General features: G+C 45.0%; 1 protein-coding gene across 2 annotated transcripts in view; it reads right to left on the bottom strand.

The window, feature by feature from the left end:
- LOC113132640 (carbohydrate sulfotransferase 8-like) overlaps positions 1 to 16,559 on the bottom strand; it is a 34,911-nt gene extending 18,352 nt beyond the window's left edge. The window contains exons 1-2 of one of the 2 annotated variants that reach the window (XM_026310916.1): positions 16,309 to 16,559; positions 1,732 to 1,939 (exon numbers count right to left, since the gene is read on the bottom strand). In XM_026310916.1, coding sequence (XP_026166701.1) covers positions 1,732 to 1,852 — 121 coding nt within the window. In that variant the 5' untranslated portion in view covers positions 1,853 to 1,939; positions 16,309 to 16,559. Of the gene's footprint in view, positions 1 to 1,731; positions 1,944 to 16,308 lie in introns of both variants that reach the window. The other variant, XM_026310915.1, reaches the window with a different exon arrangement.

Raw genomic sequence — 16,559 nt, forward strand, 5'->3', positions numbered from 1 at the left:
TATCAACGCTGTGATCGGGTTTTTCCTCTTGTGTCTGCCTGCCCCCCTTCCAGGTCTTTGTGTGAAGCAAAGATCAAGTGGCTGAGGTTTGGCACCTGCTGGATCATGTTCTTCATACGCGTCTACAAAAAGTCTGTTGTTCTGATTTTCTGTTTTATTGATTACTCTGTACTCTATTTCCCAGGGGAGTCTTTCCTAATCCCATTTCAGAGACAGGGAGTTGTGTGAGATAAAAAATCTGTGATGTTGGGCTGTAAATAAATAAAACTTAACTTGACTGGCTCATCTGGCCCATGGCAGCAGGACACTAACAGGCCAACATTTACATCTACATGTCAGGGTGCACCGAACCGTGCAGGTGTCCCACTCTGGTTCAGGTAAAACACCCCAGACCCGCATGTTCCCAGATCCCTGCCTGCGTCCTTTCAACTCTTTTTCCACGTTCTCACACCGACTCCTTTGACAAATTCAGTAGTTTAATGTATTCGCTCCTGATTGTTTTAAAACTACAAATCAAAAACTAGCCTTCTCGTTTATGAGCCTGCCAGCTGGAAAGCTGTCAGTAATGGAGGCTGTGGCTGTCGGCCAGGCTTCAGACTGAAGCACAGAACAGACAGAACGTCTGAAGAGTCTTTTCCTTTTCTTTAAGTTCCTCAGCTCAGTGTCAGCTTCACACTGGAGCAGCTTGACTGGGTTTTCTTCAGGGAGGACACCACATCTTGGCCCAGTGGGTCTTGTCTGGTGTGAACAATCCAGAACAGGACCAGAAGCTCAGACTCACACGCCACCTCCTCTTTGTTCGGACCAATAAGCAGAGAGGACGTTCTCACACAGGTTTGTGGTGAACGGGAAGCTGTTCTGCAGAAACACCTATTTCCACACCGACTCTCAGGCTGCACGTGGCTTCACTGTCTCGTGACTGAAAACTACTCATCAACGAGCTGCGTAACAAGAGGACGCACGAGACAGAAATCACAGCTGAGGAACGTCACAGCTGCAGGGTTGAGGCCTACAAATCCCAGAATTCACAGGAACTGACATAAGAGATAAACAGCTCTCCTGTAACATTAGTGCATTTACTTATATTCTACCTTATTATTTATGCAGGCGGTTGTTAGTGTGCGCATGCATCAATTTTGGATTCAGCACAAAAGCAGTAACCCAGTAAATAACAGGCCGGGTACTGTTTCCACACATTAATCTTCTGTGGGTTCGTAATGAAGGAGGGAGGCACAGATGCCTTTTCTTCCAGAACAACTACAAGAACCTACGTTTAAGAGAACAGTGTTTAAAAATACTCATGAGATCATGTTCGGCACAGGACTCAGTCGCTGCTGCTTGGGTTTGAAAATAAGGACAAAGGAGCTGATGAGTCCAAACATCCTGATCCTGTCACCTGTGACGGAGGTCTGGGGGTGCAGTTGGCTCCACTTGTCTCAGGGGGGTGGGGTCCACAAACCTGAACTGGACCTTGTTGGACCTTATACCACATACAGCTTTGTATTATGTAAAATGTATTAAAAACACATTCTGATGTTGGCACATTCAAGTGGTGGAGAGAAATGTACACTGGGGTGAAGTGGTTAAGGGGCAGACCACATAGACACACTGTTCACAGTTTGATTCCCATCCACAGAATCATTGTTTTAAATAATAAACCTTAAATGTAGACTGTAGATTTATCCAATACAAACCACAAACACCCCCACTCTCCACAGCGTCAGTACTGACCTGGGGTCAGCTGATGGACCGTGTCAGTGAGGTCCTGCAGGCGGACGAGCAGCAGCAGAGACCCAGCTCCCAGCAGCAGGAGGGACCACAGGGAGCACCAGAGGGAGCAGTGCAGCTTCATGGCCACAGGCGGCGGCCTCCTGCCGACACTCAGCGACTCCTGAGGCCTAAAGTCCACCAGGCTCCTCCCAGATCAGCCAGGACCGGCCTGCCTGAGCACCAGACACAGGAGAGGACAAAGTGTTCAGGAAACACTTCATACACACTTTCACATGCATTATGCAGCTACACACACACAAACATGTATTTGTATATAGAAAAAACATCAACAGAAGAAGAATGAGTTTAATAAATAACTGATTGATAACTGATCAATTATCAATAGAACTGACCAGTTTATTAAATTAATTCTTTCAATGAATTCATTCATTAATGTGCTTTTCATGCATCGTGAAACAAATTTCAGTCTCTCAAAATAGAAGTTTTGCTGATTTTCTAAATTTTCGATGGATTTTAATTTTTCGTCAAACTTCACACTTTAGTTTCATTGGACAAAATGTTTCCTCCTCATTTCACAGGATTTAGGCTGAATCCACATCACAGCTGCAGGAACTCAGTCCTGATGTTCCCACAGTGTGAACAGACCAAACCAGATGTTCTCAGACCAGATCTGGTCCACCTGCATATGTGGTCCTAGATCCGATTCCTGTCCGCTGTGTGTGTGCGCGAGCTCCGTCAGAACGGTCAGACCAGACTCCATGTGGTCGTTTTAACGTCTCCTTCCTCTGCACATGTCGCCTGTCGTCATCATTCAGTGTGGGAAACATCAACATGGAGGAGGGGGGGCAGTGGAGAGACCAGGACATTGGTTGGACATTTATGGAGAAGCTCCTGATGGAGCCAAACTGGAAGGAACATATGTGGATTCATCATCCGTCTGTGTTTTCATGTCAGTACCGTGTGATCCCGTCGTGGAGATTGAGGGCAAACTAAAACAGTAATACTGTGCACATCCTGGTCCTCGCTGCAGCCCTGACTTGTTTCCCCATGAGGATCATTCAGGTTTCATGTGATCTGAGCTGGCAGGGGATCACTGGAGCCCTGCTCTGCTGTGCCCGGCCACATCACACTCGATGAGGCTAATGGGGAACGGAAAAGACGGAGAGTGAAACCACGGCCCGACAGCCCGGTGATTAATTACAGGCAGCAGTAAATCCAGACACAGCAGCCGACTGAAGGTTCACACTGACAAAAAGAAGATGACATCAGGGCCAACGCTCCGCAGAGGAAACACACAACGAGACCTCAAATTAAACAAAGATACCTGCTGAGTGACGGGACAGTGGTTAAGGTTCAGCTGGAGTTTGGTGCAGAAGCGGCTGGATTGGAGTTAGATAAAGATCATCCTTGGCTCAAAATGATTAATTCATCAAAGTGTCTGAAAACTGTGACTCGTCTGTAGCATAAAATATTCATGTCTAACTCTGCAACAATCTGAGCGACTGTGATAATGAAGCAGATTTCCACTCAATATAAAGTTGGAGACCCTGGAAGGTACATCGCACTCAACACTTGTTCCTGCTCTACATTTATCTGATAACTTTAGTTCCTTTTCAGAACCAGATGGATCCAACAAAATACAAAGTACTTCAAACTTATATAAGGTAGTGGGATTCATCAGCTGTCACTATTTAAACATTATACATTGTGTTGTCCTGCCAGCAGCAGATCCACCTGCAGCTTCCTCTCAGCTATAGGTCTTCCACTGTCCCTTTTTGAGTGACCAATACAGACTATCGCCCCCTGATGGTGTGGAAACGTATTTCCTCTCACCAGGGGCAGAACGTCTACTCTGGTTGGCCGTTGGCTGGAGTCTGTGCGGTGCGTTCAATGACACGTCTTGGTCCAGGTGTGTGTCTCTGATCTCGTCCTTCAATCCTTTCCTGAAACATTTGTTTAATGTTTTTTCCCCCGTCTCTGAAAGCCCAGCATGTTTTCATGCAGCTTAAGAAAATCTCCTAGTGGCTGCTCACTACAGCTCCCATGAGGTGGAGCAAGAACATCTGTTTGTGGTTAAACAGCTTCTCTCAGCAGGTGTGACCCTACAAGCAACTCTGGAAATAAACCACTCCGGACTGCACACACAGGCTCACGCCGCAGCCCGAGCAGAGTCTTGTTTAGCAGCAGCTCGGAGGATTAATGACGAAGCCGCGTTTGTCTCGACCTCAGCTGAGATGAATTCATGAAGCGGCTCGGCACAAACACCACACCGCAGATAACAAACGTCCGACTTCACCGAACCTGACGGAGTCTGAGGAACCCCTGATGTGTCCGTCCTGAATAAATGACTAGCAATGAGTGTTAGAGACACAGGTCATCTTCCTGCATTAAAGGAAGCTACTGGTCCTGCTTTATTATCTTCAAAGGCTCAGCGAGGAGTCTGGAGGTCAGCGTACGACCTCGAAGCCCGAAAGATGATTTTCTTCCAGACAAAATGTCCAGATGGCTCCACGTTGATAAATTATTTTAATTCTGGCTCCATCAATCACTAAAGAGCACAGTGACCCTGGATCTAAGAAAAATACCAATAAATCTTGCTTACTTCACTTTTCTGTGAGCATGTGGTGAGTGTTTAATATGAAGGATAATTTTACCCAGAAATTAAAACTATAAATAAAAGTTTCATGAAAAAGAAAACTCAAATCTGCAATTATCGTGAAATGGAAATGTGAGCATGAAAAATGAAACAGAACAGAGCAAAGGCTTAAATAAATGAAACACAAAAGCTGCAAAGACATAATTTAATCTACCAGCTTCTCTTTTGTCTTTTTGTATTTTCAGTCTGTTTCGTTATTCTTCAGTGACGTGCGTTTGTTTAATATGATTGATGTGTAAGACAAAATCTCGCTGAAATAACATTGATTGATTAGTTGATCAACAGGGAATTACCGTATTTTCCGGACTATAAATTGCACCATAATATTAGTCGCTTTTAGCAAAAACCGCCTTGTTGAACAGGAAAAAAAATCATATAAGTCGTTTCGATGTATAAGTTGCATTTCTAATCAAAACCAAATTCATTCATGTGTCAAGTAACGTTAAACAACTGCACCAACATTGGGTGAAGGTGAAGTGTCACCTCCTCCTCTTTATTACCTGCAGCTTCAAATCTGCAGTCTAGTCTTTCCCGTGTTACACTGGGGGTTAGAGTTTAGCATGTACATGAGCGTTTTTACTTTTTCTGCAGTAGAGTATCATTGGCTTTGAGTCTTTAATTAATTAATAACTTAATTCATTTTAATTAATGAGTTTAATTGAGTCAAGAGTGCCGTCTAACGCTGGGGACTACTAGACAAAATAACTGCAAATATACACGAGTCTCTTCACTGTACAAGCCAGAGGAGTAAAAAAAAAAAAACGTGCAATTTATAATCCAGAAATTACGGTAACTGAGATAATTGATTAATCTCTTTATTTACTTTTTGAATTTGTCGGTGCTGGTAGAAAACCTTTTGCTCATCTCATCGACTACATGATTAACTGACGGGGACGATAATAAAACTCATTAGCTGCTCTGTTTGTTTTTATCAAAGGTTGAGTCGGGTCGGATGCTTTTCTCCACTTAAATGCACATTTTAATTTTCTGTTGACAGCAGCAGGGTCCACACTGAATCAACAGTCCATTCTCACTTCTCTGATCAATGTTCATTCGGCCGATTGAAGCGGCAGCTCATTGATTAGCTCAGTCTGCCCTGCACGCACCGACACAGCACAGACCTCTGTCATCACTCTGCTGCTTCATACTCAACTATTTTTATCGTCTGGATAAACCGACACCTTTTCTGCCACTGCCCAACAAGGGTTAGCTGTTAAACGCTTCAGTCCAGAGCCAAGACCAACAAACGTCTGGGGCCGACATAAAACGAGATTCATGCTCCCCACAGGCTGAATCCCTCAGACTCCACGGTCAGTAATAAACATTATGTGGCGACTATGATTCCTACACCAGTATCATCAGCAAATGGAAGCAGGATCAGACACATAATCCAGATAGTCAGGTTTAGGGAGAGATCGGTGTTTGGGTGACCAAGTATTCACTTCCTATGAGGCGGAAGGACGAATCAGACCTCAGGAGATGTTTTGTGGCGTTTCATAATTAGAAAAAGTGTTTCGAGAGGACATGACTTTCTTTTTCTCATTCAAGCTTCATGTTTTAGAACATGAGTCTTACACTGAGGCCACCACACAAGAACCATGAGCCCTGTTTTTTTTTTTATTTAGTCAAAGTGTCTCATTAAAGCAGCAGAACTGACAGTGAGCAGCTGCTGTTTGAAGTGAACCCATGGGTGCACAGACAACCTGGGTCCCTGGATCCCTGTGACACTGATACTTAAAAACAGCAGGATTCTCAGTGAAGTTCTGCAGCCTCTGTTTCCTCTGTGGATTAATGGAGGTTTATTGTGGAGGGACACCAGAGATGATGAGATCCTCAGGAAGTGGAAGTCACTGTGAATCATCTCAGCGTGTTCACATTTACCTGAGTTATGACTCTGAGAACGAGGACGTTACGTGATTTTTAAAACACCTGCATGCTCCTCACACAGTATCTCTGTCTCCCTCCACAGCCTCGCTCTCCCTCTCCCCTTTGCTGTGGAAGATGTTTAAGAAACAACATCTTTTAAAAGACCCCATTAAGTCAGATAACATTATTTGACGTTAACAAGTAATGCTGGGCTGCATGGCCCATGGGAGAACACAGGCCAGGAAAAAAATAAACTCACAAAAATAATGCCCACAACAAATATGTTCTGAAAACAGCCCAGAGTCATTTTTCTACCTGTGAATCTGCTGCTGGGTTCTGATGATTCAGCACTCAAGGGCAAAGAACAGCACAAACACAAGGCGCTGCAGCGAGGCTCCTTTCTAACGTAACGTGCAGGAAATACAAAACTCCTCCAGACGCTTTGTAGCTGCACAAACCGGGCTGATAAGATCCTCTGACTGCTGTTACAATACACGTATGGCTGCGAGGAACCATGTCTCTTTACGGACTGCCCAGGATTCAGTGTTATTTCAACATCTGCTGATTATTTTCTAATGAATCAAGTAATTACACACCGTCTAAACACTGAAGAAGCGCTGGGCAGAAATTCCAGTTATATTAACACAATGAAAACATTTAAGGAGCAGGAACAATTAAATTTCAAGTGACCTGGGGCTCCAACAACCAACAGCTGCTTTAATTGTGCTCAGAGCCTCCTGCTCCTCCAGCAGCAGTAATGGTGTTTAATGCTTTAAGGCAATGTCTTAGTTATTCACCACACAAAGTCAAAAATGTGCATTTCCACATCTGTTTAAAATCCAATTACACGTTATTATCACGGCACAGCAGAGAAAATGTGGTAACAGTTGACTCTGAACAGCAGGTTTGATTTTTCACTTTACTTTAACGCTTCACTTCTGTTTAGTTAAACCCACAAGTCTCAGCAATCAGAGCAGCCTAAGCAGCCCGATCCAACCATCCACAGTCCACGCTGTTTATCAGTCAAACATAACAAATGTGACGCTGAGGTTGGGTTGTTGTGGGAAGTGCTGGAGAGGGTCCAGACAGAATAAAACACCCTTAAGACTTCTTTTAATGTCGAGTAAACAAACCAGCAGTCGCGCGTCACGATCAGAGCAGAGGCATTAATGCTGTGTAATCTGCTGTATGTGCACAACATTTCTACAAGTCCTCCCAAATAACCAAACAGCACAGTGTGGTAGGTTCAGTCAACACAGCACAGCACTGAGTCAGCTCTGTTAAAGGGAACAAACAAAACTACTGCTGACGCTGGGAATCAGACCGTTTCATTGTACCTGGATCTTCTGATGCACAAAGGCCTGCACCGACCGACACATGGAGCATCACACCTGCAGCACAACGAAGACCACGATTATTTACCTTCTGCTACTATCAGACAACGGGACCCAAGTACATACATCAACTACAGAAACACTCACTGTGCTGACAGCTGCACCAGGTCCTGTTTCATTTTGATTTGTCATCTATCAAGATCATGCAAATGAAGCCAGTTAGCGACTAATGATTGGACCTGATGTTTGACGCTTCAACCAGCAACAAGCAGCGGTGGCTAAAAACGACAAGTTTCTATTTATACTCGAGTGTCACTCTGCAGCAAAACGATCTGTCATGTTCACGCAGGTTGTATCTCACGTCTGTGAAAGTGGTGGAAAGAGATTAGAGCCGTCAGAAAGCTGCTGCACTGTTTGCTCCAGACAAACTATCAACTCAGGGTGAAGTTGTTCTACCCGACACTGAAAATGTGTAAATACATCCACTCTCAGATGCTTGAGGGAGCTCGATAAATAACCTCGCCTAAATTGGAGAGCGTCTGTGGAATGGTAATCGTACTGATGAGGTTTCAGCTTTCCCAGATCCTTAGCGTCACATGTACCGTTTCTCCCCCGTGGCCTATGACCTCTGAGTGATCGGGGGGGCGCCTGGATTAACGTGACAGATGGAGAACTCACTGACAGATCAATATCTGTCTGCCCCCTCGTGTCTGTGTCGTCCGATCACCTACAGACGAACGCTGTAAGGGAACAGAGCAGCACTCCATCCATCACGCACCGCATTTCAACGCCACCTCCCCGAGCTCATCAACACGCTGAAATAGGAAACGATCGGTAATATTGAACCGCTTCAAACGTGTTGAGCTGTATCAATATTGTGACTGCTCCGATCCCCCCTCATAACACACAGTCAGCTGGGAGCTGCGACGCACCCTGAATACTCAAACTCAACTCAAGTTAAAACAAAAGGGGGAAATGCACCATTTCATCTGGAAATTTACAGACCCAGAAACGTCAGAAAGGATTGCAGCTCATCTGCAACGAGGCCACGGGCTGCGAGGAGAGTGAGGAGGCTGGAGAGGCCGTTGAAACGGGGTCAGAGGAAATTACACAGCACAGCTTTTATGGAGAGAGACTCATTCATCACAATGTGCTACCTGTGAGCTCAGCTCTAAAGGCCAACCCTCTGTAAAGGTGAAGAACATACTACCCAATCATCCTTACACAGATCCCTGCTACACATTTGTCTCCTCCTCCACCCGTTTCTATCTCTAACAAATGTATTTAGACGTGCTCGTCTCCTAAACATTCACCTCTGCAGAACATCTGTCTCAAACCCGTCTCTTCTACACACTCAGGTCTGCGTTCAACCCATCACACACATTTATGTTCTGGAGACAATTTAAATGGTTTGTTATGACTCTCGTTAAGGTGAAGCTCTGGGATCGGTTCCTTGTTAAGACTGATTCATGGTTTTTATGCACACAAGCTTAATGTGGCTTTGGCCTTTCATCGAAGAAGCAACAGTAGTTTCTCTGCTCATTCATAAAATCCATTTTTCAACAGTCTCTAACAATTTTTATCATCGTCTCATCCTAATAATGTGGAGGGATCTAACAGGACGGCAAAGAGGTTCATCACACATTAGAGAGTTACTGACGGATAAAGAAGTTCCTTTGTTAGAAACCTCGGACAATGTTCAGCCTCGTAGGAACAACACACTGAGCCCCCTGGTCACCTCAGGGCCTCGATAATAAAAAAATAGAAACGTTATCCCATAAGATGACACTGCCATCAGGGAATCAACGGGGATTAATCGACTTAGCTCAAGTCGAAGGGGCCACGGGCCCTTTACTGTGATGGAGGAGGTGGATTATCATCTCCACCGGATTTGAAGATTATATTCTGAATATGTTTATGGTACTCTTGTTTTTCTGTTTTCAATCATCCAGCAGGACGTACAGAATATTTCAGCTGCTGTGACGCATTAAAGATTAAAACAACTGTACAACCTAACAAACATATACAGGAACACAAGGTTCCTTTATTGTTCTGAAGCTTTTCGCTGCAAACGTAATTTTCATGAAATTGTTTTCTTCAGCAGCTTTCACATTAAAACTACAGCCCAAAGTACTTTATCATTTTACTACAGTATTACTACATAAAAAAAAACAGGAAGTCAAATAATAATAAATAAAAAAATGTATATATCCCTATTTATTCATGATTCCAAGTTAAGATGTGATCTGCTCAGGAAGACCATGTGTCACAATCAAAACCTCCAGAGCTGCTACTAAACGGAGGTTATGGTGAGGTTGGTTGTGTTTTTAAAGTATTTAAAATCACAGGGTTATAACCAGATTATTATATTTCACCCCCGTTTTGGATCCGATATAACGTTTCTTCAATCCAACACAGATGCATTGTCTTTGAGTAGAAATAACAGGAAACACCCGAGGATCAGTTTAGTTCAGACCTTCATTGTTTTACAAGAGGAAGTTGTTTTTGGACACGGGCCCTTTAAGCAGAGGGCAGGGTTGTGATGTGTTTTTGGACAATGGAGGTCTACGGTTCTGGACTCACACACACATTACACCGAGGACACCACATTAATTGTTTCTGTCAGTCTCTGGTTGGGATTTGGACTCACCGGCTGATCTGCCAAAGTGGAGGTGACACTTCTGAAATCAGTGACTGAGTCTTTGGTTTTTTTTCAAAATGAAACTATATATTTGTGAGGTGACTTTAAAGATTTACAACTAAAGCAGGAACCAATGAGCCTCAGACAGAACGGGGGAAGTCAGAAAGTGTAAGCGCGCCCACAGGATTTGAAGATGGCAGAAAAGACCGAAGTGATGCTGCATTTAAAGCAGGCTGAGATGTGTCAGGCTGAGAAGTGTTTTCTGTGCTGACCTGAAAAACTTCTCTTAGGAGCCAACACACTGCTCCATCTTGTCTTTATTATTATTTTATGAGAATAAGGGGAGAAATTAGCAGGAAGTGAAAACTAATTTAGCAGCTGATATAAATGAAGCTCATTCCCAGCTACAAATTAATACCAACTGATGTGGAAACTCTGCACTTACCAGAGTGCTTTTCGAAAATCCCAGGGGAGAAAATTACCCCTGTTATTGTGTTAATTAATTTCCTGCTATAAAATGGGCTAAATGGGCAAAGTTTATTTCAGAACTTCTACAGGCAATTCAAACTAAACGCACATCCATTTGTTAAAGACATGGAATGTAATAAGAGGAATAAAGTTAATCATGTTCCTGCTCGGGTCACCTTCACTTCAGGGACAATGAGAGACATTTTTGTCCCTCAGCTCGGAGCCATTTCTCATCCTGGATGCTGATTTTGCTGCCTCAGAGAAACTGCCCTTGTCCTTCTCCTGAACTCTGAAGAATTAGCACCAAACGAATTCTGCCAACTCCTCTTGTGAGCTGAGTCTATGCTGCCGCCACAGTCTGAGTGAACAGACCCATTTACTTTATTTCAACTCTTTATGGCTGAACAGCAAATAAAATGAAAGCCACACTTTCCCATTCTGAACCTAGAGCACTGCACAGTGTCCATCTGTAATGATGATGATGATGATGATGATGATGATGATGATGATGTCTGAGTCAGACTAAACTCCTTCACTTTTTACTCGAGCGACTTCGCTGGAACTAAATATCTGTTAATAAATGCTGTTAGCATTAGATGCTAACCCATCCAGAAGGAAGAAGGCCCCATGTGGATCTAGTGTGAGTGTGTGAAAAAGCCAAAGCCATGTTAACCCTGGTTGTTGGTCTTTCTTTGTCCCACTCTCTCTGGGCTAAAGAACGCCACCTCTTGGCTCTGGCAGCCACTGGTTCCCACTTTGAGCTGCAGAGACTCCTCCATGGCTGCTGTTGGAAACCACTACTGGCTTCTTCTGACCTTGGCCAGGTGGCGGGGGGGGATCATTGACGGAGCAGACTGCCAAGACAGGGTAGAGGAGCTGGAATAACAACAGTGTCGGCCACAAAATGAAACTCACAAAAGCATAAACAGGCAGCTAACAAGTCCGGTCAGCTTCAGTCTGATCACTGAAATAATGAACCCTCTCTGGCTGTCAGCTGCAGATGAACTCTTCATCACCACATATTTGACAGCATCCATCTAAAGAGTTTTTCCATGACTGCAGTGGAAACAGAGTGATTAGGGGTTGGTAACCTCTCCATGAGCAGCTCATGTCCAGCTCAATGAAACAACACAAAGGCCTCATTCATCCTCCCACTCTCTGTGCAGCTCTCAAAGGTCGTTCACACACCGACTCGAATAACAATATTCATTCCTGGGAGAGACACAGCCAACACAACACCATCTAATCTAACAGCAGCTGGTTTTAATGCACAGGAAGGTGGAGGGACAGGTGAGCACTCCTTCTTCTCAGAGTCCTCAGGTGAACACAGGCATGAAACACACCAAGAACATTCACTGTGACTTCCACTTCCTGAGGATCTCATCATCTCCGATGTCCCTCCACAATAAACCTCCACACATCCACTGAGAAACCAGAGAAAACACAGGCTGCAGAACTTCCTGTGTTTTTAAGTTTCCTTCAGTGTCACAGGGATCCAGGGACCCAGGTTGTCTGTGCACCCATGGGTTCACTGCAAACAGCAGCTGCTCACTGTCAGTTCTGCTGCTTTAATGAGACACTTTGACTAAAGGAAACAAATCAGGCTGGAGACAGGGTGTGAGTCTCTACGTCTTTACCTCACCTCTGTTAAAATCTCAGAAAACACAAAAGCTGCAAATGGCGCTCAATATTTATCTGAATATAGCCTGGAGACATCTCCCCTCTGAGCATCTCTGTCTCATTTATTTATTCTCCAGTATTTTTGTGCTTTTTAATTGGTCTCTATTGTACAATATACTTTTCTTTTGACCGTCGTTTCTTTTTCTTTTTTTTTTTTTTAAAAGGTTGGTGATTTTGTTATTTGTACAAAATAAAAGCAGAGCTGGCTGCTTCCTTTCTACTTGATATAACAAGTGTTGTGTGTCACATACATTTGTCTCTGATGATTGTTTGTTGTGGAAATTCTTTACACTAAAGAGAAAAATAAAACATTATAGTTAAAAGCCCCCAGATGATGGGAAATGTAGTCCTAAACGTTGGAGCCTGATTATCTGTCCTGTTTTTAAAGCATGGCTGCTCTGTGTGGAAGCTCAGCGTCCATTAGCATAAGACTAAGAGTTGCACAGTTGGTCCCTGGAGTCTTGTTTCTGTCGAGATGGGAGGAAGCCATTACAAACATCCATCAGTAACAGGAACATGCCCATCAGAGCGAGCCGAGGGAGGGCACAGAGAGACAGAGGTGATCTTCAGGGGAAATGTCCTTTTCAGGAAGCAGAGGTGTCTTTTTAATGTATTTTTAATGCGTCCCGTCCCATAAATAACTGCCCTTTGGAGATGATTTGACGTGGCGGGGAAAGATCCTGGAGTGTGGTTTTTCTCATTAGCGTGGGTGGAGGGATAGTGTTTCCTCTGTGAGAGGCCGTGCGTTCAGATTAAAGGTGCTTATGGTAATTGAATCCTAATACTGATTCAGTGAGGAGCGGTTCAGAGAGAGTACAGCAGAAATGAGCTGCTGCTCCTGCTCAGCACGACTCTGCACTAAAGCATACGCTTCATATTCTGTGAGGAAATTATAATGAACATCCTCTTTACCCAAAATCAAGGCAGACCCAGTTCACTGCAGTCTGTCATCCTCCAAACCATGATTATTTCCATAGCACATCCAGCCTTGGGTCTATAAAACAATAATTAAATTCATAATAAAACATTAAGTTGGGTCCAGCTGTGTGAGACGCACTGGCTGCCATGTTTATTTCACTTTTTAAATGTCGTCACTATTTTGTTTTGATTCTCTGTAAAGTTGATTGTTAAACCTGTTGTGTCACAGGAGCATGATGGGAAGATTAATGCAAGAAGATCTGAGGAGAAGACGTGTTGGGGTTAACAGATGGAGCGGTTCAGGAGCAGCCATCATAAACTTTATTAACCCTCAAAGGGGAATTCAAGATATCTGAGATAGATTCAAAATATATTCAGGACCTAATAATATCCCCCAGAGAGAGGAGGGGGGGGTAGCAGGACAAGTTTAGAAACCACCAGGGTTCGGGGTCAGGTCAGGTCAGGCATATTTGTGCTACGGTGGTGGTGCGGTGACAGCACTCGCACACTCACAGGTCGGACAGGAACCGGCCCAGATCTGATCTGAGACCATCTGGTTTGTTCACATTGTGGAAACATCAGGACTGAGTCAGTGGAGGGAAAACAGCAGCTGGGATGTGGAAGCAGCTTTAATTGTTATTGGCTAATCTGAAGACAAGTGTGTGTAATTGTGCTCTACGGTTGTGTGTGTGTGTGTGTGTGTGTGTGTGTGTGTGTGTGTGTGTGTGTGCACTGTGTAGTCCTGTGTTTGCATCTTCGTGAAGTCCAATTTCAGTTGGACCAAAGAGTGAGGACAGAGGGGGTTTTGGTTAAGTCGTGGTTCTGGGGTCAGGATCAGGTCTAAGTTGAAGTAGTGGATTATGTCACCGAGGGTCCTCACAGGTATAGAAGTATAGCCTGTGAGCATGTGCCGGGGACAGACGCTTATTTTTAGCAGCAAGGAGAGAAATAATTAAACGCGATCACAGAGCTCCTGTCTGACAGAGGAGTCCAACGGACGAGTCCTGAGATGTGTCTGAGGCTTCAGCTAGCTCTGATCTGGGAGGAAGGATTTCACTGTGACACCGCTCAGGGTTTCACGTGGACCCACAACATGTGTAAACATGTACAATGACCTCGGAGCTGCCACCATGAGCTTTAAAAGATAAGGCCGGTCAAAAATCAGTCACACACCTATCCTAACGTCAGGACAGGTGTCCGTTCACAGCAAACCTCCATAGCTGCAGAACTTCAGTCAGAATCTGCTGCTTTTAAGTTTCCTGAGAGAACTTCACAGTAATCTTTATTTACAGAGCACCTTAAAGTTTACAAAGCGCTTTGGAAACACACAGCGAACACTAATGTCATGTTAACAGTCAAATCCTTGGACTTATTTTTCACGCAGAGCAACAAGAGCCAGAAGTCACATCTGCTCAGGCTCCTGATGGACGTGTGGGTGACTGGTCTGTCTGCACAACAGGCGGCCCAACAGAACACTTTGTGACTTTGTGTCCGTTATGTTTAAATGACCCGTTCCCCTCAACTCAGAGTTTCACTAAACCGGCTTTCTGGAACCCCCCCTGCTGTCAGACGCCCCTCACTGTTTCCATGTGCAGACTAAACAATGACAACAGCTGTTAGCTGCAGCACAGGGCTGCTAAAGGACACAGCTACTGACTCAGTGTGTGTTCACTGAGTCCAGATCCCATCCAGGGACCGACAGCACCGATGAATGTGTGTGAATCCAGAACCTGGTTCAGCTTATGGGTCTGTGCCGTAGACGTCCATAGCTGTCCAAAAACTATTAAAACCACAGCAGGGAGCCACACCGCTGACCTGGCTCACATGGTTCTTCCTCACCAACAATGGGAGGCCCGTCTGTTTCCAAAAACCAGCTCCAGATTCTGAGAACGGCCGTCACTGTTTACAGGCTCTGAAGGAACAGAGAGTCCACCAGTCTCTGCTCTGGTTCCAGCTGTTGTCTCAGAACAGTTTAGTGAACATTTGTCTCGAGGACTCGATCACAGCGTCAGAGAGCTGCTGTTTCCAGAAATCCTGTTCCTAGACGAAGACCAAAGAGGAGGTTCTTGGATGTAGTGAAGGAGGACATGAGGATAGTTGGTGTGGGGGAGGAGGATACAGAGGATAGGGTTAAATGGAGGCAGATGATTGGCTGTGGAGACCCCTGAAGGGAGCAGCCCAAAGGAAAAGAATAAGCCAAAGGCCAGGGACACGGGGCGGCGGCGTCTCATGAACGCAGCCTCAGACAGGTACAGATTAAGGAACCTCTGGTGCCAAACATCAACTTCCTCCTTACCAGATACTTCTCTCATCACCTCCACTAGTGAGTCGCTCAACGGGGCCGTGCACTAGAGCTCAGCCTGTGCTGGCGTCAGGAGGCTGATCTGCTCCGGCAGCTGCAGACCCTCAGAAACAACTGGTGTAAGAGCAGACAGGTGGGATCTGTCATCTCGAGGGAACCATCCAAAGTCTGGACACGGGGGAGGAAAATACAACCACTGCCTTTTCCCTTATCCTCCCTTTGCTTTGCAGCACCAAGTCCATATGTGCAGGTTAATACAGTTACAGTCTGTTTTATCTACTCAGGATCTTCCTGCACTGATTTCTGCTGTTTGTGTTTTTTGAGGTGAAGTAATTCTGATTCTCCAGGGACAGACTCGTCCAAAGACCAAAGACCTCAGTAACTGGTTTGCTAATGACAACCCTTAAAAGAAAACACAATAAAAACACAACCAAACCCGGAAAACTCGACGAAACACTCAACCAGAAACTTGAACAGGCTGAGAAGTTGAACTTGTCCAGACAGGAAATATCAACACAACCAAACTGCAGGGTTTAAAATATTTAACTTATCAGAGAAAACCATCATTTACAGATTTAAAGAGTTAACGTTAAATTAAATGGCCGTTATTTAAGTTTCTGCTGTAACGGGCCCGTTTCCTACATCACAGACTCGTTAAAGCTTCATCCGGGCAGCGCCGGGCAGAGCCGACACCTGCCCGGCTGTCACTCACCTGAGTGGGGGCGAGCATGAGTTCGGCGGTCCGGTGGAAACTCGGCTTCCCCTCCCGGGTTCGGTTGAGCTCCGTTATGGCAAAGAGGAGAGAAAACGAATAACCGGAGACCCCTCGGGCTCACACGCGGTCTCGCTCCGGTTGTTAACGGACGGTGAAGGCGTCGTTAACGGTGCGGAGGAGCGGGCGAAGTTGCGGGCAGCGCGGGAGCGTGCGGGCGGAGGACGGGCGAGGCGAGCGGACAAGATGGC

The sequence above is a fragment of the Mastacembelus armatus genome, chromosome 6 (genome assembly GCF_900324485.2).
Source record: "Mastacembelus armatus chromosome 6, fMasArm1.2, whole genome shotgun sequence".
Classification (NCBI taxonomy): Eukaryota; Metazoa; Chordata; class Actinopteri; order Synbranchiformes; family Mastacembelidae; genus Mastacembelus; species Mastacembelus armatus.